Source organism: Mercenaria mercenaria, unplaced genomic scaffold, assembly GCF_021730395.1.
Source record: "Mercenaria mercenaria strain notata unplaced genomic scaffold, MADL_Memer_1 contig_2080, whole genome shotgun sequence".
NCBI lineage: Eukaryota > Metazoa > Mollusca > Bivalvia > Venerida > Veneridae > Mercenaria > Mercenaria mercenaria.
Genome location: NW_026460115.1, coordinates 7,999 through 31,878, shown reverse-complemented (window position 1 = coordinate 31,878; position 23,880 = coordinate 7,999). Strand labels below are relative to the sequence as shown.

At 38.6% G+C, this 23,880-nt stretch overlaps 1 protein-coding gene across 1 annotated transcript; it reads right to left on the bottom strand.

Annotated features, from left to right (window-relative positions):
- Positions 1–654: 654 nt before the first annotated feature.
- Positions 655–23,273, bottom strand: LOC128552146 (baculoviral IAP repeat-containing protein 3-like; the record flags this gene model as incomplete). Its single annotated transcript, XM_053533161.1, is given in 7 exon segments — positions 655–1,050; positions 1,699–1,833; positions 3,329–3,371; positions 6,048–6,184; positions 7,595–7,768; positions 9,233–10,963; positions 23,163–23,273. Coding segments are annotated over 6 exon segments (2,599 nt in total), but the record flags the coding sequence as incomplete, so codon positions are not given.
- Positions 23,274–23,880: the final 607 nt, after the last annotated feature.

The window sequence follows — 23,880 nt, the reverse complement described above, 5'->3', positions numbered from 1 at the left end:
AAAACAATATACTAGTAGGTCTTTAACTGACCACTGACAAAAACGCTTTGAAGTAAAATGGCCGCAGGATCATGTGTTCTCCACCTAATGATCAGAACTCTTTTGAAGCCTTGAGGTCTGTGTAATTCTGAGCAATGACCAACTGCCCCTAAAAACAGTCGGGGAGCAAACTACATACATTTTGTCACGGTATGCCTAAGCGGTCTACAGAAGCGGTTATCAGAAGCCATTTTCAGACTCAGGATCACAGTGACCTTGACAACAGACCTGCTGACCTCCCAAGCAATAAACACCTGATGGTGACCAAAACCTTCCTATAACGTTTCACAGTCATTGGCTAAAGCATTCTTGATCAGAAATCAATTTCAGCCTGAAAGTGACTTTGACCTTTGACATACTGAACTCTCCTAATAAAGTTAGATTACAGCAAGCCTATACATTCTCTTACTTATCAAAAACTGTTTTCAGTCTTAAGGGTACTGTGACATCGACCTTTGATGTACTGACGGCAAGCAAATGAAGTCATAGACATAGACTGTTCTCTAATCATTATTGATCGAAAACCAAATTGTCTGTCGAGGGACGCCTAACACAATATGTCCCCTCTCCGTCAAAGTGGGGTAGGGGCATAAAATAATCAAAATAGCAACATACGTGCAGTAGCTGGTTTGTCCATTTGACTGTTTTGAATAGTATTACTCTGATTCGAACCACTGTCTTGATAACCACTGGCAAATTCGCCTTCTCTTGATGTAGGTGTTGTGTCATCTGGTTTCTGATTCTCTTCCTTATCGGTTATTGAACGACTGTTACCGCCAATAGCTTCTCTACTTTCTGTACCTTCACTATGCTCTCTTTGTGAGTTCAATAACATACTAGCTTCTTCCGTGGTATTTCTGGCCTCTACTGTTGATGTGCGGTGCGGGTGTTCGTCTTGTTGGCGGCCTTGGCTTGTTTCTGTGCCGTCAAGTATGGTGTTTTGTGGCGTCTCGGAATCCTCGATTTCAAATATCTTTTCCATTAAGTTTGCAGCAGTTAAACTTCCAAGACCTGAAATTAAGTGACTAAGTCAATGACATGAAAACGAATGACTAAGTTCGCAGCTGTAAAACTTAAACTGTCTGGCAGTCAATGGTTAAGTCTGCAGCAGTTAATAGTCTAATAGTGAATAACTTAGTTCACATCAGTGAAACTTTCACGGTATGAAAGCAAGTAACTAGGATTGCAGCAGTTAAATAGTGTGAAAGTGACAGACAGAGTCTGTAGCAGTTAAATAATCTGAAAGTAAATGACTAAGTTTGAATCAATGAATCGGGTCCGTTGCCTTGAATACCAGTCTTTGTTCAGAGTAACATCTGTACATACAGTCGAAACTAGGTATTTCTGTTCCAAGGGATCAAGCCGTTAGAAATACGACTGAAGATATTTTGTGCACATTTTGTTTGAAAGAAGCGAGTTCGATATACCGCGAATCAGCTGTATTAATACAAATTTGGCTTAATTATCCCTAAATATTTTGCCTGTCGGTCGTCTGCCGGTGCGGCGCACGTCCATTTACAAAAGTAAAGTTTGTATCAGGACATCAAAGGCCAAGCCTGACACAGACACACATGCATCAAGTAAAGCAAACGCAATGAAAGAACTGCTACATTTGCGAAACACAATCTGACTTTACAGTCCTACTGCTTGACAAAATACCTGCTGACGAAATGATCATTCTTATAGCTCTCCGTATGACGTCAGGGTTATACCCCATCTCGAGAACACTTTGTGCAGCATCCGTGTGCATCAGTCTGTCTGTTCCTGCTTGATCAAGATCGGATTGTCCGCCAGCTATTGGTAAAATGTAAACTTTGTTATCACTCAGTTTATTAGTGCAAGGGTGGCTCAGTATCTATCGGGGGAAAACACACAACAAACTGCACACTTACATTGAAAAAATCATCAATGTGAACCTTAATTTGATTTAAAGTAAATTTTTCGTTAGATTTACAGACACATGAGACAGGGCCATTTAGATATTGTCGAGAACTGCAAGCCAATTCCACCAACTGCATGTATACGCCATTACCGCATATTGCCTTCTCGCAAAAGGCTATATTAATCCGTTCTATGGAAAGAAGTTTTAAACAAATATATCAAAATACCAGCCTTTCAGAAAGGCCCTTTTTGATTTTAGCCATCGTCCTGATTGCGACATGAGGAAAGTTTGTATTTAGGCAGTTGCTTGCAATAAACCGTGCTCTTAGCCTAAAGTTCTGTTAAAATTAATGTAATAATTAATATTCAAAGTATTTTTTGTGGATTAAACTTTATTCTTGCATAAAAACTACTTTTTTCACTGGATCCTCCCATGTATAAACGGGAGAAAAATCGTGTGCAAACAAGGCAATTCACGTGCTGTTAATGCATGATTTTTATTTCTGAAATGCTTTGCCAGGGACGTATGTATGTATTTCTGCGCAGACTGATATTTGGCATCTGCATCTTGTTTCTTCCATAATAACCTCTTCTTGTAGCATTATAGATACAATGTAATCCATAGTATGTTTAGCTGTATCAGTTTCCAACCCCAAACGTACTGCCCCCATCTATGTACGCACTAGCCTCTCTTAGAGTTTACTCCCTTTACAAAGCGTCTGTTCAGATATTGTAAATAACTGTGAGTAAATAAGTATCGCGTGTAACTTGTGCTATTGCCCGTTTTTAGGTATTATATTAATGATTTTTTGTTAGTATCAGTCGGTTTGTTTTTACCTGATTGTTCGCAGAATTCATGTAATAAACCTCGAAAACTAGTCACTAGCTTCGTACTCATCCGTACTCTGTTTGTTCGTACTCAAAATAATTCGAATGTAAAGTTGTTACTCTTAAAATAATTGTGTTCCTGTTTATCAGATTTTTAAGTTATATGCAAAATTATGTGTAATGTAACGTTTGTAATAACTAAAAATAAAAATAAGATGTTCAAAAACCTTCAAATCACGCTTTTAGTAGTGTTGTTGTTATGTGTGCCCCGGTTATGGATATTTAAAACATGTTACCGTTTCCAAGAACAACAAGAATAGTAAATAAAAAATGTACCGGAATCGTCAAGTCATCACATATGAAAACAATGCATTTAGTCGTCGTGTAATGTTTTTTATGCAAGAATAGCGACAATACACGTTTGTTTTGTGTATTAACTTCTGCAGACGTTAATACACAAAAAAACGTGTATTATCCCTACATAAAACTTTATTATAACTTTTTTTTTTCAAGCTACCTAACAAAGGTCAGTGTTGATTATCAAAACGTACACATATTTATTTGGATAAGTGAATTTTACCTGCACCGCTTGTATCTTGTGACAACAGGTCATCACCATTTTGCTGAAATATTAAAAATGTCAATTTTTAATTTCAGAAATCATGCCTTTTACATGGTCAACTAGTTTCATAGCTTCAGTAAATAACCTAACATGGCCTATTCCTAAGTTTTTGCTATAAATGGTAAAATTAATTGTTAATTACCCTCAGTATTTAAAACCTTGATTTTGACCTGTAAACGGGAGGCTTGGTGGTATTTTGAACCTGTGACTTTTAAAAAAAAATGTCGCTCACCAGAGTATTATACCATAACAGTGTAAACATGTTTTACCTAATGATTTCATGGAGACAAATATTCTGACCAATTTTTCATTAGGATTGGACCAAAAAGCTTGGCCTCTTGAGTGTACCAAGCATTTTCTTCGATTTGACCTAGTGACCTAGTTTTTGACCCCACATTACCCAGATTCAAACTTGACCTAGAGATCATCAAGACAAACATTCTGACTAAGTTTCATTTAGATTGGGTCATAACTGTGGCCTCTAGAGTGTTCACAAGGCAAATGTTGACGGACGACGCACAACGGACGCCGGACAATGACCGGTCACAATACTCACCTTCAGCACTTCGTAGTAAATTTTGAGTACAGTACGCACCTTCGAACTAATACATGTTTATCTGACACAGGACCGCACCTACGCAAAGACGTTTTCACTGAATAATTGGTAAATATGTACCAATGGTAATATGACCTGTACACCGGTTCATTAGGAAGTTTTCGTGTAATTTTCGCGATTTGATGATCAGCAGACATATTAAAACGCGTTATTATGCTTCCATGCTTAGTATATGATTATGTATTTGGACATATGGCGATTATGTCCAGTAGATGTCGCTTGTTGTAAAAGTACCTAAACGAATCTGGATACCGACTGATGATCGTTTCAGTCTCTTGTAATGTTATTCAGTGTTATGATAAATACTTATCATAAACAGAGATATGACTCGAGTAAAATGGGCAATACTTAATAATAATCTTACGAGTTCTCTTGATCTTGACCTTTAATATCGGAGAATGGATTATGTGCATTGAATGGCACAATGAGTTGTGTTACCAACATGCACCAGCGTTAACTAAAATACTTATACAACAGAATTGGGCAATAAAGGGAAGACATGCAATATGTAGGACGATTCTGACACCTTCCGACCTTGACCTTTAATATAGGACTGCAGATTCTGAACACCACGCACCGACTACAACTTGTATCAATTGTAATTAAAATTGAAAGAGTAAACAATGAACGTTATGATCAAATGTCTTTGGAACCGACACCTGTGTAGAACCATCAACCTTTCGTAAGTCAGCTGGATGGTTTCCTCACAAGAAGAATTCAACGCCCTGAGCGAAGCTCGAACCCTCGTCGGTGAGAAACAAGTGATTCGAAGTCATCGACCTTAACCACTCGTTCACGTAGGCTCCAAGAAATTTTTTACAATATGCTAAATGTATCAAAGGGTGAAGGCCAAAAAGGTATCTTCCCTGTGTAAAATTTTACCCTATGAACAAATTTGAATTTACAAGATTTCACATGGACATGTTGCTTTTATGCTAAATAATCTATCAACAAAACGGAGCCAACAAGAGTGGCAGACTGTCACAAAATACGTCCGTCATCGAATTTGGCCTAATTCAAGGCCCATAATCCAAGAGTGCATGGGGCAATTTGGCTAGTTATCGAACTTGGCTGAGATATTATGCCGACAAACATTATCTGTAAGTTTGTGGAAGATCCGATGGAAAGTGTTTGACTTAGAGAGCGTACAAGGCTAAATTCGCAATTTTTCAAGTAATTCAAGGGCCATAATCCAAGAGTGCCTGGGGTGACTTTGCTGTTTATCGAACTTGGCCAAGATATTATGCCCACAGACATTGTCACCAAGCTTAGTGAAGATCTGATGAAAACTGTTTGACTTAGAGGGCGGACAAGGCTAAATTTGCAGATTTTGAGTAATTCAAGTGCCATAACTCTAGAGTGCCTGGCGCGGTTTCGCTGGTTATCGAACTTGGCCGAGGTATTATGCCCTCAAACATTGTCACCAAGTTTGGTGAAGATCGGGTGAAAACTTAGAGGGCGGACATGCTTTTGGACGCCGACCGCCCGCCGCCTTCCACGGGTGTTCACATAATACGTCCGGCTCTTTCAGAGACGGGCGTATAAAATTGCAACTTTTTCATGTCCAGGGTGGCTGAAACTAGAAAATACACTAGCGAAATCATTTTTTTTCTTCAGTAAAGTAACAACTAATCAAGAAAAAGCTATATCCCGAGGTCCAAAGACAGTCGAAATAAATTTTCACATTGTGAAATTCACTGAATTCACCGTACAGCACTAACTATAGACCACCGATTTATATAAAGTCATAAAATAATATACTAGTAGACGTATTGAATGGCGTGCCAGTCAATAGTCAAAATTATTGCCCAAAGTCTGAAGGACCGAGGGCCTATAGTATTGACAGAAGTGCTTTGAACATGATATCAGGAATTGGTTTTCAAAATTTTATTTTCTTTTTTCGAGTAAACATGTGTTGAATATATACCGGTCATACAGCACAAACTATGGACGGTCAATCTAAATAAGGAGTCGTGTAACTATACAAATCATTTCTTTAATTGAAACATACCATCTACAGATCCAATATTTACTAGAATAATCTACTTATAGAATATTTACGTTTTGAGAATATTGTACTGCCATTTGCACGAGATTAACAAACTCCTGTCCTCTCATCTGTCGCACGTAGGAACATTCCTTTGACCATCTGGAGTGCTCTATCCACGGATCATCTTCTTCCGACCAGTGACGTAATCCTGCGAAAAATTATTTAATAGCATACATGAATTGAATGGCTAGCCGGTCAATAGTCAAAATTATTGCCCGATGTCCGAAGGTTATTAATTTAAGTGTGTAATTACATGACATAAGAAATTAATTTTCACAACTTTTTTTTTTTTAATTTTTGACTTATTAGCCCAGTGAATATGCGTTGAATATCGACCGGTCATATAGTACAAACTCTGGACATGCGATGTTTCTAAGGAGTCAATCAATAAAGACAGTAGTTTTTATCAGCACAAACTTAGCGTTTTTCTGTCTAAAGCAATAGGTAAATAACAGACAAGGAAAGAAACAATTGGAAAATTGTTCAAGTGTCAAGATAAAGTAAATTATGTAACATCCACTCCCTATAATGGTTTTGCATGAAATCACAAAGAGGCCTAACTCTGACAAGAACAAAACGATTGCAACGGTATTCCACTTGCATTGCCTCCCATACTATAACCACTTTCAAGTATCGATGAACTGTCTGCCAATCCAGTATTTTGGAATAGATCCAAGCAGAGAGAAAGAAGACACAAAGGACGCATAAACAAATGCACAATGCTAAAACTGTTTCCCGCTAACAATGAATATATTCAGGAACTTTATGAATGATTTTTCAATCCTCTGTAAGAATTTAAATCCTATTCTTCACACCTGTAAAAAATATGAACGTATTCTTCACAAGTGTGAAGAATGTGATTTGTGAAAAATATACTCCAAAATACCCGTCTTCACTAAGTGGTCTTATTTCAGTGTACGATTGACCCGTGTAGGTGGAATAATATAAACAACACACCTACACCGAACTGGGATTGTGTGTCAAGACCTTCGAAACTAGTGAAGAAGTAGCCAGCCTTTGCTAGACTGTCTGGCGTGTGTGACCTACCTTCACACCACATTGGAAACATCTCATACAATCTCTGAAACCAGCGTAGAAGAAGCCAGCCTCTGCTAGATTGTTTCGTATGTAACATACCTTCGACCCACTGGACACATCTGATACAACCTCTGACACCAGCAGGAAGCCAGCCTCTGCAAGATTTTCAGGAGTGACTTCCCTACATCTGACACAATTTCCGAAACTAGCATAAAAGAAGCCAGATTGTTTAGTGTGTGTGAGACTTACATACATCAAACTAGAAACACCTGACACACTCTCTGAAACCAGCATATAAGAAGCCCGCCTAAGCCAGATTGTTCTGTGTGTAAATGACTTACCTCATCGCACTGTAAACACCTTACATAATCATCGAAACCAGCATAGAAGGAGTCGGCACCTACTCAATTGTTTGACGTGTGTGACTTACCTACGCCTCACTGGAAACATCTGACACAATCTCCGAAACCAGCGTAGAAGGAGTCGGCATCTACTCAATTGTTTGATGTGTGTGACTTACCTACACCGCACTGGAAACACCTGACGCAATCTCCGAAACCAGCGTAGAAGAAGCCCGCTTCAGCCAGATTTTCCGGTGTGATCACAATATCTCCACAGTCAACGAAACTTGTCAATCTGACTGTCTTACTGTAATACTTTGGGTACTTTGGCGAGTCTTGGGAATTTATGCCTCCTACAAGAATATGTATCAGAATGAAAATGTTTTATGTCATTTACAGACAGTAGGAAAAAACTGGAGATTACTTTTGAAAAAAAGTGCATGTATTTCCATATGACATCGTTTATCTGACAGGATATATGGATTGGCAATATAAAAGTTTCATTCAAATCCAGTCAGTAGTACAGGAGAAGCAGTCTGAAGTTTATTAAAAAGGGAGATGTATTACTATATACTATTTGCATATTGTCAGCGTTTCGACGTTGAATGTTTTAATGAAGTAATGGCCTTAAATTGTCATTATTTGAGAGCATGTATACAATTTCACAATATTTCCAAATGCACGTTTTAACCCCTTTTGGGCAATACGGCAGTTTGGATGCAGTTCGTCTTGTTCTGAAACAAATTTCTTGTGAACGTTCTGAACATTTTCTATCTTTATAGTATCTATGTATAACAAAAGTAACATGTAACAAGTTGCCGAATATTGCAGTGGCAATACAGAAGTCCTCTGCCGGTGGAAAAGTTTGTCAGTGTTCGTTCCTTGTTGTTCTTGGCAACAGTGTTAGTCAACCACACTGGAAACGTAAGCAGGGAAACTTGAGTATTTGTAGATAGAGCTAATAATTCTGCACCAAAAGTGTACGGCTTTAAAAGTCTACCAATGAGTCAAGTAGGGCCATAAACTAGGTCAGTAGGTCATGTTTTAGAAAGTTATTGTTTATGCTGGAGGTTTAAAACTAGATTACGACGACAAAGTTGGACACTCGGAATGTATGGCTAAATGGACGCGATTCCAAATAGTTTAGGCTTTAAGCAACCAGAACTGATTAGTCCCCTCAGGTGTTCCATCCGTAATGGACTAAAATAATTCAAGGCATTTAAGAGCTAAGAAACAAGAACTAGTGTCACTTAAGTTCCAATACTGACCTTGATCTTTGACTAACAGGTATGGGTCATGTATGCGACACACCGTCTGGTCACAAAGAAATTTTGCGTGTAGGGACATGAAAATCATTCAATGCAAATAAAAGTTACCTACAAAGAATTGGAGCCACTGCCTTACCCTTGCATGATCGTAAGAGGCGACTAATAGGTTGGTTTTGCTGTAACTCTGTGATTCCAGCTGGTGTGCAAATTTTGATTCCATACCTCGTGTTTTTATTTCGATGTAAATGAGATGTGAAACCAAAATTTGTAGTCCTGTTTGGCGTCATATAACCTATACTGTGTTGGTGCGCCGTAAAACCCAAATAAATAAATAAATACAAACACAGATCATGTACGCGTCACATTGTCTCATCATGGGAAAAATTTGTGTGCAGTACTAAGATAATTCATAAATGCACAGGATCCAGATTTGCAGACGGACGGACGGACGCACGGACGGACAGAGAGCATTCCTATAGTCCTCTCCGGTGTTCAACCGGTAGGGGACTAATAAACAACGAAAAATGAATTAGACAGTGTAAGTTATACCCAAACTGCTGTTTGTAAATCTGTGCTCTGATCGCGCTCCGGGAACATCAACTGAGAGTACTGATAGAGACTGGTTCGTTTGTCTTGATAAGGTAACACTGGTTGCAGCTATTGTAGAAGAGGTTTCAGAAATTTGAGTTTGTATACCAGTCACAGTAGTTGTATTTGGTATAGACGTGACATCTGATTCAGTAGAATCACGGTTGACATCAGAGTTAGAAGCCGATACAACTGAAGCGTGATTGCGTACTGTAGTTTCAAGATTGTTCTGATAACTACTTCTTGGACTACTTTCAAGATGTGTACCGCTTGTTGAACTGCGCGTGCTTGAAGTAAATACTGCAGACGAGCTTTCAGTTACTTGTCTGATCGGGATATTAACTTCTGAATTACGGGTGAGAAAGCTGCAGTTTGGGTTCATTTGTCTATGAATTTCCATAGGATTATCAGATTCCGTCCAGTTACTCTTTCGTCTGGCGCAACAATAGCAAACAACTTCATCACCAGAGTTAGCGTAGTAAAAACCAGCTCCGGCTAGCCTGGTTATAAACGGCTTATTTTCTTTGGGAAATGATCTCAAAGTACAAAATCTCAACATTTCATACCTCATAGTAATCTGTGGTGGGACTCTTTCACCTTCAGCTATGTTGTTAATTACAGTTAGTAATGGATCGAAACCAGAGAAACTTGATGAATTACTTGTCGACTGTTGCTCAGATGTCACCGGTGTTCTTGAAACGGGCAAAACTGTATAAATAAGGCTGTCATAAAAAAAATCTTGCACAGGGAGTGTAACTAGTTCCTGCAGATATTTTTTAACAAATGTATAACGATCTAAATCGTGTTTAGAATCTATTTGTTTTTTGTTTGCAGAAAACTCAGACTGTGCTCCAGTCTGATGAAGAAAAAAATTCAATAATAATTTTCGGTAAAGTTTGGCTTTAAAACGTTTAGAAACAGAACAGAACACATCGGTAGAAGATTTGATATCCAGGTACAGTTCCTTTTCACATTTAGTGTCTGGTTTAGTTTGGAATTCACTAACATCACTATACATACGTTGTAAGTATTCCGTGCATGGTACAGTTCTAGACTGTTCAACGGAATTTCCTGTCTTCTGTCTGTATTCAGTGATACAAATACTTTGAGGTTGTGTCATCTCAGATTCACGTAAGTGTTCAGCAATAGTGAGTGCTTGCTGTGAGTTTCCATCTACAGACAGATACTGAGACTGTACGCTAGAGTTATTTGTTTCTTGCAATGATCCATTGTCAGATATATTTCCAGGATGTCTTTCCAATCCACATGTTTCTTGTACACATTTATTAAAGAGCCGCTGGTTTTTACTTGAATTATTCGAATCCTCCACAAGTTCACAATCTGAAAAGTCTTGAGGATTAACGTCAGAATATCCTCGGCCTCTACGAGGTTCAAAGTGTGAATCATGTCGCGACTGTACAGTGGACTTCTGTTCCAGTTTATGTTCACAGTCTTGTAAGTACCCGCGCCCGTTATCATTGCGTTCTTCCTTAGAATTGTTTCGACTTGATGCATTGGATTCCTGTACGCAATTTGTCGCCGACGCCGCTGGTGAAAGATTGTCAGAATTATCTGACTCTGTTGTACTGAGACCTTCAGTGTCATACTGTTTTGTTACGCCCTCGGTATCAGTCGCTTTTTTTGAACCGTCTTCCTGGTTATGGCGCCTTTCCATTTCCAGATGTGTCTTCCCTGAAAATAAGAAAGAAACTACCTATAGTCTTATAGAAACAAAATCTAAATTCTACGACAACGACGATGGCGGCATATGAAAGTAAACAGAAACCATGCGAAACAAATAGGTAACGAGCCAAAACTAGAAGATGCTTTTGTAGAAAAGCGCATGTCTCCCATAATGCATAGCAGGCAAGAAGTCAATAGCGACCAGGAGCAAAAGTCCTAGAGACACCGATGGTTGACTGCAAAAGGGATCATCTACGCGGCATGTCCAATTATCCCAAGAAATTAAACATTCTGGGTGGTTCTCAAGTTATTAATCGGAAAGAGTATCTATGTTCAGGCCCCTGTGACCTTGACCTTTGCTCAAGACCCCCCACCCTACCTTCAACGCAAAAAAAAATCAATGGGAGTCATCCACTCTGTCAGTCCTATCACCCTATGAAGTTTGAAGGTTTTGGTCAAATGGTTCTCAAGTAATTAATCAGAAACGATTTTCCAATTTCTGGCCCCTGTGACCTTGGACTTTGGTCAAGTGACCCAAACTCAATAGGGGTCATCTACTCCATTTACAATCGTCCAGTGAAGTTTTAACATTCTGGGTCAAGTGGTTCTCAAGTTTTTGATCAGAAACGGTTGTCCATGTTCAGGCCCTTGTGACAATGACCCTTGATCGAGTGACCCAAAAAAAACTTATAGGGTCATCTACTTCGTAAGCCCTATAACCCTATGAAGTTTGAAGGTTCTAGGTTAAATGGATCTCCAGTTATTGATCGAAAATGAAGTGTGACAGGAAGATTGCCCCTGTGACCTTGAACTTTGATGGAGTGACCTAAAACAGTATGTCCAATCATTCTATTAAGTTTCAACATTCTGGGTCAAGTGGTTCTCAAGTTATTGTGTGGAAATAGTTTTCTACGTTCAGGCTACCTTGACCTTTGATGGAGTGATGGGTCGTCTTCTCCGTAAGCCCTACCACCCTGTGAAGTTTGAAGGTTCTAGGTCAAATGATTCTCAAGTTATTGATCGGAAATGAAGTGTGACGGACGGACGGACAGGGGAGACGTAATAACTGATGCGTTATGTAAGTGTAATGGTATAAGGTACCATTTGTTGAAAGTTTGGTCTAAAGTTATAGACGAGTTGTCGACCTAAGACAAGAGCTGCACAAGTTAACTTTATGCTGTATAACTTTGTTCACAAGAGATTGCTTTTGATAAAAAGTGCACTTCTCCCAGTGCCGCCACATTTAAATGGACGGCTGAATTGATACGTAAAGTCTTATACAAAAATGGATGATCTTGACCTTGAACTGACATGGCCACCTACTGTGTTCTGCACATCGTCTGATGACAGCTAAGAGTCTAAAATATTTGCTAAGTATTACAACAAGAGGCCAAATTGGGCCTAAGTCGCTAACCTGAGACCGACTTTGACCTAATTAGATCTTGCTTGCTACAAAGTATTAAATTTAAAAAAGATTTTTTTAAGTTTTGAATTAAAAGACTTTTAAAAGTATTTCTATTTTTAGCTCTAACGGCCCCTAAAAGAGGCCAAGTGCACCCATTTGAAAAAAACTTGGGAGAGGACCATATAATTATGCTACAAACCAAGTTTGATGAAGATTCATCAAGCAGTTCATGATAAAAAGTTGTTTAAAAGGTTTTTTTTGTTAGCTCTAGCGGCCCCTAAAAGGGACCAAGTGCTCTCATTTGTACAAATTTGGGAGAGCACCATATAATTATGACACAGACCAAGTTTGATGAAGATCCATCAAGCAGTGCATGGTACGAAGTTGTTTAAAGGTACTTCTATTTTTAGCTCAAGCGGCCCTTTAAAGGGGCCAAGTGCCCCCATTTGAACAAATTTGGGAGAGGACCATATAATGATGCTTCAGACCAAGTTTGATGAAGATCCATCAAGCGGTTTATGATAAAAGGTCGTTTCAAGGTAGTTCTGTTTTAGCCCTTATAGCCGCTAAAAGGGGCCAAGTGCCCTCATTTGAACAAATTTGAGAAAGGACCTTATAATGATGCTACAGACCAAGTTTAATGAAAATCCATCAAACGATTCATGAGAAGAAGTCGTTTAAAGGTATTTCTATTTTAGCTCTAGCGGGCCCTAAAAGGGGCCAAGTCCCCCTATTTGAACAAACTTTAGAGATGACCATATAATGATGCTACAGATAAAGTCTGATGAAGATCAATCCAGCGGTTCATGTTAAGAAGTCGCTTAAATGTATTTCTATTTTTAGCTCTAGCGGCCCCTAAACGGGGCCAAGGGCCACCATTTGAACTTTGGAGAGGACTTTATAATTATGCTACAGACCAAAATTGATGAAGATCCATCAAGCGGTTCATGAGAAGTCGTTTTAAGGTTTTTCTTTTTTTAGCTCGAGCGGCCCTTAAAAGGGGCCCAGTGCTCCAACCTGAACAAATTTGGGAGAGGACCTTATAATAATGCTACAGACCAAGTTTAATGAAGATCCATCTAGCGGTTCATGAGATAAAGTAGTTTAAAGGTTATATATTTTTAGCTCTAGCGGCCCCTAAAAGGGGCCAAATATGGGGCCAAATATGCTCATTTGTATAAATTTGACAGAGGACCTCACCAGGATGCTACAGACCAAATTTGGTGGTACTCTGACCAGTAGTTTCAGAGGAGAAATGTTTAAGTAAAGTGTGGACGACGGACGCCGGACCATCCACCATATACTAATAGCTTACCCTGAACCTTCGGTTCAGATGAGCTAAAAATGTTCAAGGAAATTAAATTTTATATGGAACTGACAGTATGTACTGCCTATCTGACATTTGGTATCACCATAAAAACTAAGCTATAACTGAACTGAACAAAAATACTGTTCCACACATTTTCACATTGATATGGTTAACATTTTTTCCAAGTTATTTGAAAAATAAGTCCAAACTGGGTCTTAGTCGGTCACCTGAGGACAACGACCTTTGAACTTGCTTCTGACATCCATTAAGCGGTTCATCTGAAGTTCATTTGAGGTTTTTTATTTTTACATTTTTTTCCTTTTGAACAATCTTGAGTGAGGTCCATGCCGGGATGCTTCAGACCAAATTTGGTGTAATGGCGACAAGCAGTTGCAGAAAAGGAGATGTTTAAATAAACATATAGACACATGATGACTGACGCTGGACACAGGACAATGGACACCGGACCTCCATCTATACGAATACTTCACCCTTAACAAAGTTCAGGCGTGCTAGAAATGTGTCTGCATAAGAGACTATATATTACAAACATTTATAGGAAAAGCAATTAAAGGGCCATAACTGTGATAATAATAACTGAATCTTCCTGGTTCGAGAAAGTTATGTTTTTTTCTTCACAAAACTCTGTACCAGGTAGAGATAGGTCAAAATAACCTAAACATTTGATGTAACATGCATGTTGTACCACAGAAAAGTGATAAGTTGTTTATAGTAACAACAAAGGGAAGTTAAGCCTTATTTTTTTATATAATATAAGTCCACACAAAACTCTGTACCAGGTAGAGATAGGTCAAAATAACCTAAACATTTGATGTAACATGCATGTTGTACCACAGAAAAGTGATAAGTTGTTTATAGTAACAACAAAGGGAAGTTAATCCTTATTTTTTTTATATAATATAAGTCCACACAAAACTCTTTAACAGGTAGAGATAGGTCAAAATACACCTAAAATTCGATGTAACATGCATGTTGTACCACAGAAAAGTGGTCTGGATTTGTCCCTACGACCAGTAATAACAAGAGCTCGTAGAACACGAAATGCCGCCCCCACCCCCCTCCCCATTATGCATTCAGTAATTGCACAAGGGACATAAATTATTTGGTCACTGTACACAAAAGTTCTAACGTTCTGGGTCAATGTGACCTTGACCTTTGACCTACTGACCTCAAATCAATAGGGGTCATCTGCTGGTCATGATCAACCTCCCTATTAAGTTTCATGATCCTATACCAAAGCGTTCTCAAGTTATCTTCAGGAAAGGGTTTAACTGTTCCGGGTCACTGCAACCTTGACCTTTAGGGGTCATCTGCTGGTCATGACCAACCTCCTTATCAACTTTCATGATCCTAGGCCCACGCGTTCTTGAGTTATCACCTGAAAACCGTTTAAATGTTCTTGGTCACTATGACCTTAACCTTTGACCTACCAATCTCAAAATAAATAGGGGTCATCTGCTGATCATGATCAACCTCCCTATTAAGTTTCGTGATCCTAGGCCCAAGCGTTCTCATGTTATCGTCTGGAAATGGTTTAACTATTCCAGGTCACTGTGACCTTGACCTTTGACCTACTGACCTCAAAATCAACAGGGGTCATCTGCTGGTCATGACCGACCTCACTATTATCTTTCCTGATCCTAGGCTTAAGAGTTCTTGAGTTAACGCCCGGAAAAGCTTTAACTGTTTCTGGTCACTGTGACCTTGACCTTTAACCTACTAATCTCAAAATCTGCTGGTTATGACCAACCTGTTCATCAACTTTCATGATCTTAGGCCAAAGCATTCTTGAGTTATCACCCGGAAAATGTTTAACTGTTCTGGGTCACTGTGACCTTGACCTTTGACCTACTGATCAACCTCCCTATCACTTTTATGACCCTAGGCCCAAGCGATCTTGAGTTATCATCCGGAAACCGTTTTACCTTTCTGGATCACTGTGACCTTGACCTTTGACCTACTGATCTCAAAATGAATAGGAGTCATCTGCTTGTCATGATCAACCTGTCTTTCAACTTTCATGATCCTAAGCCCAAGCGTTCTTGAGTTATCATCCGGAAACGGATTGGTCTAAATACCGACCGACTGACAGACCAACCGACACCTGCAAAACAATATACCTCCTTCTTCGAAGGGGGGTGGGGGGCATAAAAAGTTACAATACAAGATCAAAACAAAGGGAAGTAATTCTAAGAACAAGAGGGCCATCATGGCCCTGTATCGCTCACCTGAGTACCATTGCTCAAATGATAGATCAAGTTTTGACATAGAGCACATAGGCATACACATTAAATATCATCAGGATAAATATTTTCTTGTAACAGTCCCTTTTGACCTAGTCAGGGCCAATTTCCATACCAAGTTTGAGGGTCCTAGGCTCAAAATCTGCATTTTTGTAGTAACATGACTATTCCTTACCCTTGAAGACTTAAATAACATTTAAAACCAATCTCATTAGATGCTGCAGTGTGTGTGTGTGTGTGTTCGGGTTTAACGTCTTTTTCAACATTTTTTCAGTCATATAAACGACGGTGTCTACTTGTAGCAGTGAGCACAACGCCCAACTTTATACTGCTGCCTCACTGGAATATCACGCCGTAGACACGTGACATGATACCCCACCCAGTCACATTATACTGACACCGGGCTGACCAGTCCTAGCACAACCCTCTTAATGCTGAGCGCCAAGCGAGGAAGCTACTAGTACCATTTTTTACGTCTTTGGTATGACGCTGCCGGGGATCAAACCCACGACCTCCCGCACTCGAAGCGGACGCTCTACCACTAGGCTACTAGATGCTGCTGAGATGTATTCATTTACATAAAATAAAGGGAGGTAATTTGTCATAAATTCAGTCAAGTTATTTCCCCTGATTGTCCGAGTCCATCTGATGGCACAAATGACATTTCAGTTTCTTCATTGGCAACTGAGATACACCCATTTTAATTTGAAACAAAGGGAGGTAATATGACATAAAATCAGTCCACAGCTATCTACCCTGATTGCCTCAGTCCAACGAAAACAATAATGAAATTTCAAATGAGTTCTATAAATATTTACCGAGATAAATCCAATTTTATTAAAATCAGGGGAGGTAATCATGCAATAGTATATGCATGCAGAAGATACAGAGTACAAGCCTATACAACAATATATTAGTAAAGTATTCATATCAAATATTCAATCAAGATCTAATATGACTATTTCTTACCATGGATATATAACGTTTCAAACCAATCTCATTAGAAGCTGTTAAGGTGTATTCATTTAGATTGAAAAATAAAGGGAGGTAATTTGTCATAAATTCAGTCCATATGTATCTTCACTGATTGTCCAAACCATCTGTTGACATAAATGAAATTGCAGATCATTATCTTCATTAGTTACGAAGATATACCCATTTTAATTTGAAATAAAGAGAGGTAATTTGACATAAAATCAGTCCATAGTTATCTACCCTGATTGTCTCAGTCCAACTAATGACAATAATGAAATTTCAAATAAGTCCTATAAGTACTTACTGATATAAATCAATTTTGATTACAATCAGGGGAGGTAATCAGATATAAAATAATCCTGGAACCTACGACTGGATCTGACAGATTTGCCATGGAATCTAAGACTTATTGTTGTTGAAGATATTTTGGAAGTTTGTATCAAATCAAACCATAAATGAAGTCTCTATATAGCTGCAAAAGCCAAAATAGCAAATTTTGGACCTTTAAGGGGCCATAACTATGGAACCCATGAAGGAATCTGGCCAGTTCAAGAAAGCAACAAAGATCTTGTGGTGATACAAGTTGTGTGCAAGTTTGGTTAAAATCAAATCATAAATGAAGCTGCTATTGTACAGACAAGGTCAAAATAGCTAATTTTGGCCCTTTCAGGGCCCATAACTCTGGAAACCATTATGGGATCTGGCCGGTTCAAGACAGGAATTGAGATCTTATGGTGGATGGATAGCTCAGTGGTTTGCACACTGGCCTTCCAATCCTGAGGTCGGGGGTTCGATCCCCGGCAGCTTCTCGGGAATTTTCAGAAACGCTTTTCAGTGTTTCCCACCCAACTAGAGGTGTACTGGTCAGGAACCCAGGCAATCCTTGCATGTATCAGTGCTATACACTGGACACATTAAATAACCAGGCTGTCTATTCGCAACAAGCTAGGCTAAGTTAGCCGGACAAGCCTGTATCTGATTTCTGATCTCTCTGTCGTGGGGGCTTTGTCTGACTCTGTCCCTCTGGTCAGAATGCTCTGTGTCTGTCCTAATACAGGATGAATAATGCGCCCTGTGTGGCTGCATTTGAACTATGTAAAGCGCCTTTGAGCATGAAATTGATCACGAAAAGAGCGCTATATAAATCTGGTATAATAATAATTATAGTGACACAATTTTTATGCAAGTTTGATTAAATTCAAATCATAAATGAAGCTGCTATTGTGCAGATAAGGTCAAAATAGCTAATTCAGGCCCTTTCAGGGGCCATAACTCTAGAACCGATAATGGAATCTGGCCAGTTCAAAACAGAAACCAAGATCTTATGGTGATACAAGTTGTGTGCAAGTTTGGTGAAAATCATATCATAAATAAAACTGCTATTGTGCAGACAAGGTCAAAATAGCTAATTTTGGCATTTCAGGGGCCATAACTCTGGAACCTATAATGGGATCTAGCCAGTTCAAGAAAGGAACTGAGATCTTATGGTGATACAAGTTGTGTGCAAGTTTGGTTAACATAAAATCATAAATGAAACCACTATTGTGCAGACAAGAAATTGTTGACGGACGGACGGACTGACGACGGACGACCGGTGATCACAAAAGCTCACCTTGTCACTATGTGACAGGTGTGCTAAAAAGGTTACAGGATCATATGCTAATCGCATATTAAGATTGCAGGATGGCCGCTGCAAGCTTGCGAAGCAAGACTTATATGCAAACTTAATTTCTCTGCGAGCATCTGCAATATCATTATATTACATAACCGCAATCTTTTTAAGATTGCAGTAAGCTTGTGCAAGCTTATGGTAAGCTTCTCACAAGCTTGTCGCATGCTTTTTTTTCGGTTTGGCAGTTATTTGCACAAAATGAGTTCTAAGTCCATATATAAACAACAAAAACAAAAACAAGAGGGCGATGAAGGCCCTGTATAGCTCACCTGACCTATTGACCTAAAGATCATCAAGATTAACATTCTGAACAAGTTTCATTAAGATATGGTCATAAATGTGGCCTCTAAAGTGTAAACTAGCTTTTCCTTTAATCTGACCTTGTGACCTAGTTTTTGACCCGACATGACCCAGATTCAAACTGGACCTTGAAATCTTCAAGATTACCATTTTTACCAAGTTTCATGAAGATACAGTCATAAATGTGGCCTCTACAGTGTTAACAAGCTTTTCCTTTGATTTGACCTGGTGACCTAGTTTTTGATCCCACCTGACCCAGATTTAAACTTGACCTATAGATCATCAAGATTATCATACTGACCAAGTTTCATTAAGATATGGTCAAAAATATGGCCTCTACAGTGTAAACTAGCTTTTCCGTTGATTTGACCTGGTGACCTAGTTTTTGATCCTACATGACTCAGATTCAAACTGGACCTTGAAATCATCAAGGTTACCATTCAGACCAAGTTTAATGAAGATACAGTCATAAATGTGGCCTTTACAGTGTTAACAAGCTTTACCTTTGATTTGACCTGCACCTAGATTTTGACCTGACATGACCCAGATTCGAACTTGACCTACAGATCATCAATATTAATATTCTGACCAAGTTTCATTAAGATATGGTCATAAATGTGGCCTCTACAGTGTAAATTAGCTTTTCCGTTGATTTGACTTGTTGACCTAGTTTTTGACCCCACCTGACCCAGAATTAAACCTAACCGATAGAGCCTCAAGATTAACATTCTGACCAAGTTTCATTAAGATACGGTCATAAATGTGACCTCTACAGTGTAAACTAGCTTTTCCGTTGATTTGACCTGGTGACCTAGTTTTTGATCCTACATGATTCAGATTCAAATTGGACCTTGAAATCATCAAGATTACCATTCAGACCAAGTTTCATGAAGATATAATCATAAATGTGGCCTTTACAGTGTTAACAAGCTTTACCTTTGATTTGACCTGCACCTAGTTTTTGACCTGACATGACCCAGATTCGAACTTGACCTACAGATCATCAATATTAATATTCTGACCAAGTTTCATTAAGATATGGTCATAAATGTGGCCTCTACAGTGTAAACTAGCTTTTCCGTTGATTTGACCTGGTGACCTAGTTTTTGACCCCACCTGACCCAGAATTTAACTTGATCTATAGAGCCTCAAGATTAACATTCTGACCAAGTTTCATTAAGATAAGGTCATAAATGTGACCTCTACAGTGTAAACTAGCTTTTCTTTGGATTTGACCTGGTGACCTAGTTTTTAATCCTACATAACCCAGATTCAAACTGGACCTTGAAATCAACAAGATTACCATTCAGACCAAGTTTCATGAAGTTAGTGCCATAAATGTGGTCTCTGCAGTGTAAACACGCTTTTCCTTTGATTTGACATGGTGACCTAGTTTTTGACCCAATATCAAACTTGTCCAAGATTTTATTGAGGGTAACATTCTGACCAAGTTTCATTAAGATTGGGCTAAAAATGTGACCTCTAGATAGTTAACAAGCTTTTCCTTTGATTTGACCTGGTGACCTAGTTTTTGATCCTAGATGACCCAATATCGAACTCGTCCACGATTTTATTGAGGGTAACATTCTGACCAAGTTTCATTAAGATTGGGCGAAAATTGTGACCTCTAGAGTGTTAACAAACTTTTCCTTTGATTTGACCTGGTGACCTAGTTTTTGATCCCAGATAATCCAATATCGAACTCGTCCAAGATTTTATTGAGGGTAACATTCTGACCGAGTTTCATTAAGATTAGATCAAATTTGTGACCTCTAGAATGTTAACAGTTAAATTGATGACGACGACGACGACGGACGACGGACACAGGGCGATCACAAAAGCACCTTTGAGCACTTCGTGCTCAGGTGAGCTAACAAGGGTGTCTCATGGTGGTAAACATTTGTGCCAAGTAACATCAAAATTCCTCCATGTATGAGGAAGAAATGCTCCAGACAGTCATTCTTGAATTTGACCTTTGACCTCTAAGTGTGACCTTGACTTTAGACTTGGTGACCTGGTTCTTGCGCATGACAATCCGTCTCATTGTGGTGAACTTTTGTGTCAAGTTTCATCAAAATCCCTCTTTGCATGAAGAAGAAATGCTCCGGACAAAGTCATTCTTGTATCTGACTTTTGGCCTCTAAATGTGACCTTTACCTTAGACCAAGGGACCTGGTTTTTGCGCAGGACACTCCATCTCATAGTGGTGAACATTTGTGCCGAGTAATATTAAAATCCCTTTAAAGATTGTTGAGTTAGAGGCTGGACAAGAAAAAAGCCCTTTCAGTCTTTGACTTCTGAGTGTGACCATGACCTTTCAGCTAAGGCCCGGGCTTTGCGCATGACACGTTGTCTCATCCAGGGGAATATTTGTGCCAAGTGATATCTAAATCCTGTTTTGCATGACAAAGTTATAGACCGGACAGGTAAAAAGTCCTATTTACGTTTTATCTCCAAGTGTGACCTTGACCTTTCAGCTAAGGTTCTGGGTTTTGCGCATGACACGTTGTCTCATCATGGGGAACATTTAAGCCAAGTAATATTGTAATCCCTTGATGGATGACAGAGTTCTGGACTGGTCAGGAAAAAAACCTATTGACCTTTGACCTCCAATTGTGACCTTGGCCTTTGAGCTAGGTGTCCGTGTTTTGCGCATATCAAATCATCTCATCATGGGGAACATTTGTGCCAAGTAATATTAAAATCTTCAAACCTTCATGGATGGCATTTATGGACCTGTTGACCTTAAACCTCCAATTGTGACTTCACCTTTGAGCAAGGGATCTGGGTTTTGCGCATGAACCGTCGTCTCATTATGGAAAATATTGTGCCAAGCAATACTAAAATCCCTTAACGAATGACAGAGTTATGGACCGGATACGAAACAGACCCTGTTCATGTCATGTTAACATTTGACTGCCAAGTGTGACATTGGCCTTTGAGCTAGGGATCTGAACCTTGTGCATAACACATCGTCTTATTATGAGTTCCATTTGTGCCATGTAATATTAAAATCCCTTCATGGATGGCAGTTGTGGACTGGACAGGAAAAGGCCCTATTGACCTTTGACCTCCAATTGTGACCTTGACCTTTGAGCCAGGGGTCTGCGTTCTGCGCATGACACGTCGTCTTATCATGGGGGACATTTGTGCCAACTAATATTAAAATCCCCTAATGAATGACAGAATTATGGACCGGACACGAAATTGTGGACGGACAGAATGACGGACGGGCGGAAAAGCGCATTCCTATAGTCCCCGAAACTGGTTTTCAACCAGTAGGGGACTAATAATTCAACCTATTTGTGCAAAACCTGTTACTTCTTCATATTCATGGATAAAAAGTAAGCGAACTTAAAAAGAAACATATCCAGTAAAAACGAGTTTAAGCGCACAATGCGGCGTATACCGGTATGTGACAGGTATTTCCATATTGCGCACTGCACTTTTAGTTAAATAAACAAGTCAACAATTATGTTACATGTAAACAAGTTTGTACTACATAGCATTTTTACGCTCTTACTCATCATGTACCTATGTCAACTCCTTTTAACATGAAATAATTCAGCAAGCTGTTTTTTTTGTTTTTTTTTTCATTTCAAATTTTAATTTTTAGTTTCATATTTGCATTAGATGTATATCGTGATGTTTCAACAACATGAAACAAAAGACAAGCTTTAAAACTGTATCTAGCTACTGAATTCATTCATTTCCAATCTGGGAAAGGGAAATAATAATACATGTATTTTTTTTTATCAAACTTGCATTTCTGACGATTTCAGCGAAATATATAGTGAATATAATAAAAGAGCATTTTCAGATCATTTCTTAGGCAAAGTACGTTTATCATCTTTATGCCTAAGATAAAATATCTTTAAACTTTAAAAAACATCAGCCACCAGTGAAAATTTAACTTGCATTAGCGCTGTTGAATGAACGCGACTTATTACAAATCTGTTACTTAACTAAACTCTTATTAACCACCATTAAATAAGAGAACATTTATGAACTTCTCATACTATTACAGCAATCTATTGTGAATGTCGCAGTCCAAACTTACATATGGCTAGTAGGTTTTGTCTGTTCATACGAGTTCGAGACTCGGGTCAAGGGATTACGGGTCTGAAAATACACAAATATGCGTCTATATAATATTTTATTTGTCAGCGACAAAATCTGTGGCCTATATTTCATTCAAAGTGCAGATACATAGAAATAGAAAAACCGAGGAATGGCAAAATGTAGATAAATGATTAAGCATCAAAAACAATCTTCTAAATTACCTGGAAATACAGATATGCGCCAATATTATATTTTATTTGTCAGCGACAAAATCTGTGGCCGTGATATTTCATTCAAAGTGCGCATGTGTTGTGCAAATTAGCCGAGAAATCTAAAATTAGAAGAGAGGCCCATCCATGTGGTTAGTTATTATAGCTAGTGAATTATAAATAAGTAATATGGGTAAAGACTGGATATAATAGTTTATATGAGGTGTATTTGATGAAGAATAATGCCTAAACATGACTAAATACGACAACTAGACTAAGGAGGACGATTACGGACTAATTACAATAATATGACAACGGAGGAAAATACGGGACATACATATCATAAACATACAGAAAACATAAACTACGGGCAGTTTATTCTTGACCCTGCGCTATGAATAAAACCTCAGATTTTACCAATCATGCTTAAAGACTACTCAGCTAAAGTATGTAATAATTAGATATTTCATTTTTTAACTTAAAAACAAGCTGCTTCTCACTAAATAATATGACAGTGAAAATAATTACAGTGGCTAGCTATACATATTAAGTTTGTACTACTTTTAACTATCAACCATTACTATTAATAAAATGGTCAAATACCAAACAAGAAGACCAGATCGGTCATCTGAGTTTCACAGATTGCTTGAACAATTTTAGTAGAGGGCCACATATGGAAATATCTGTCGAATTATTTTTGAAATTTGGCCAGTGATTTTTGACAAGAATA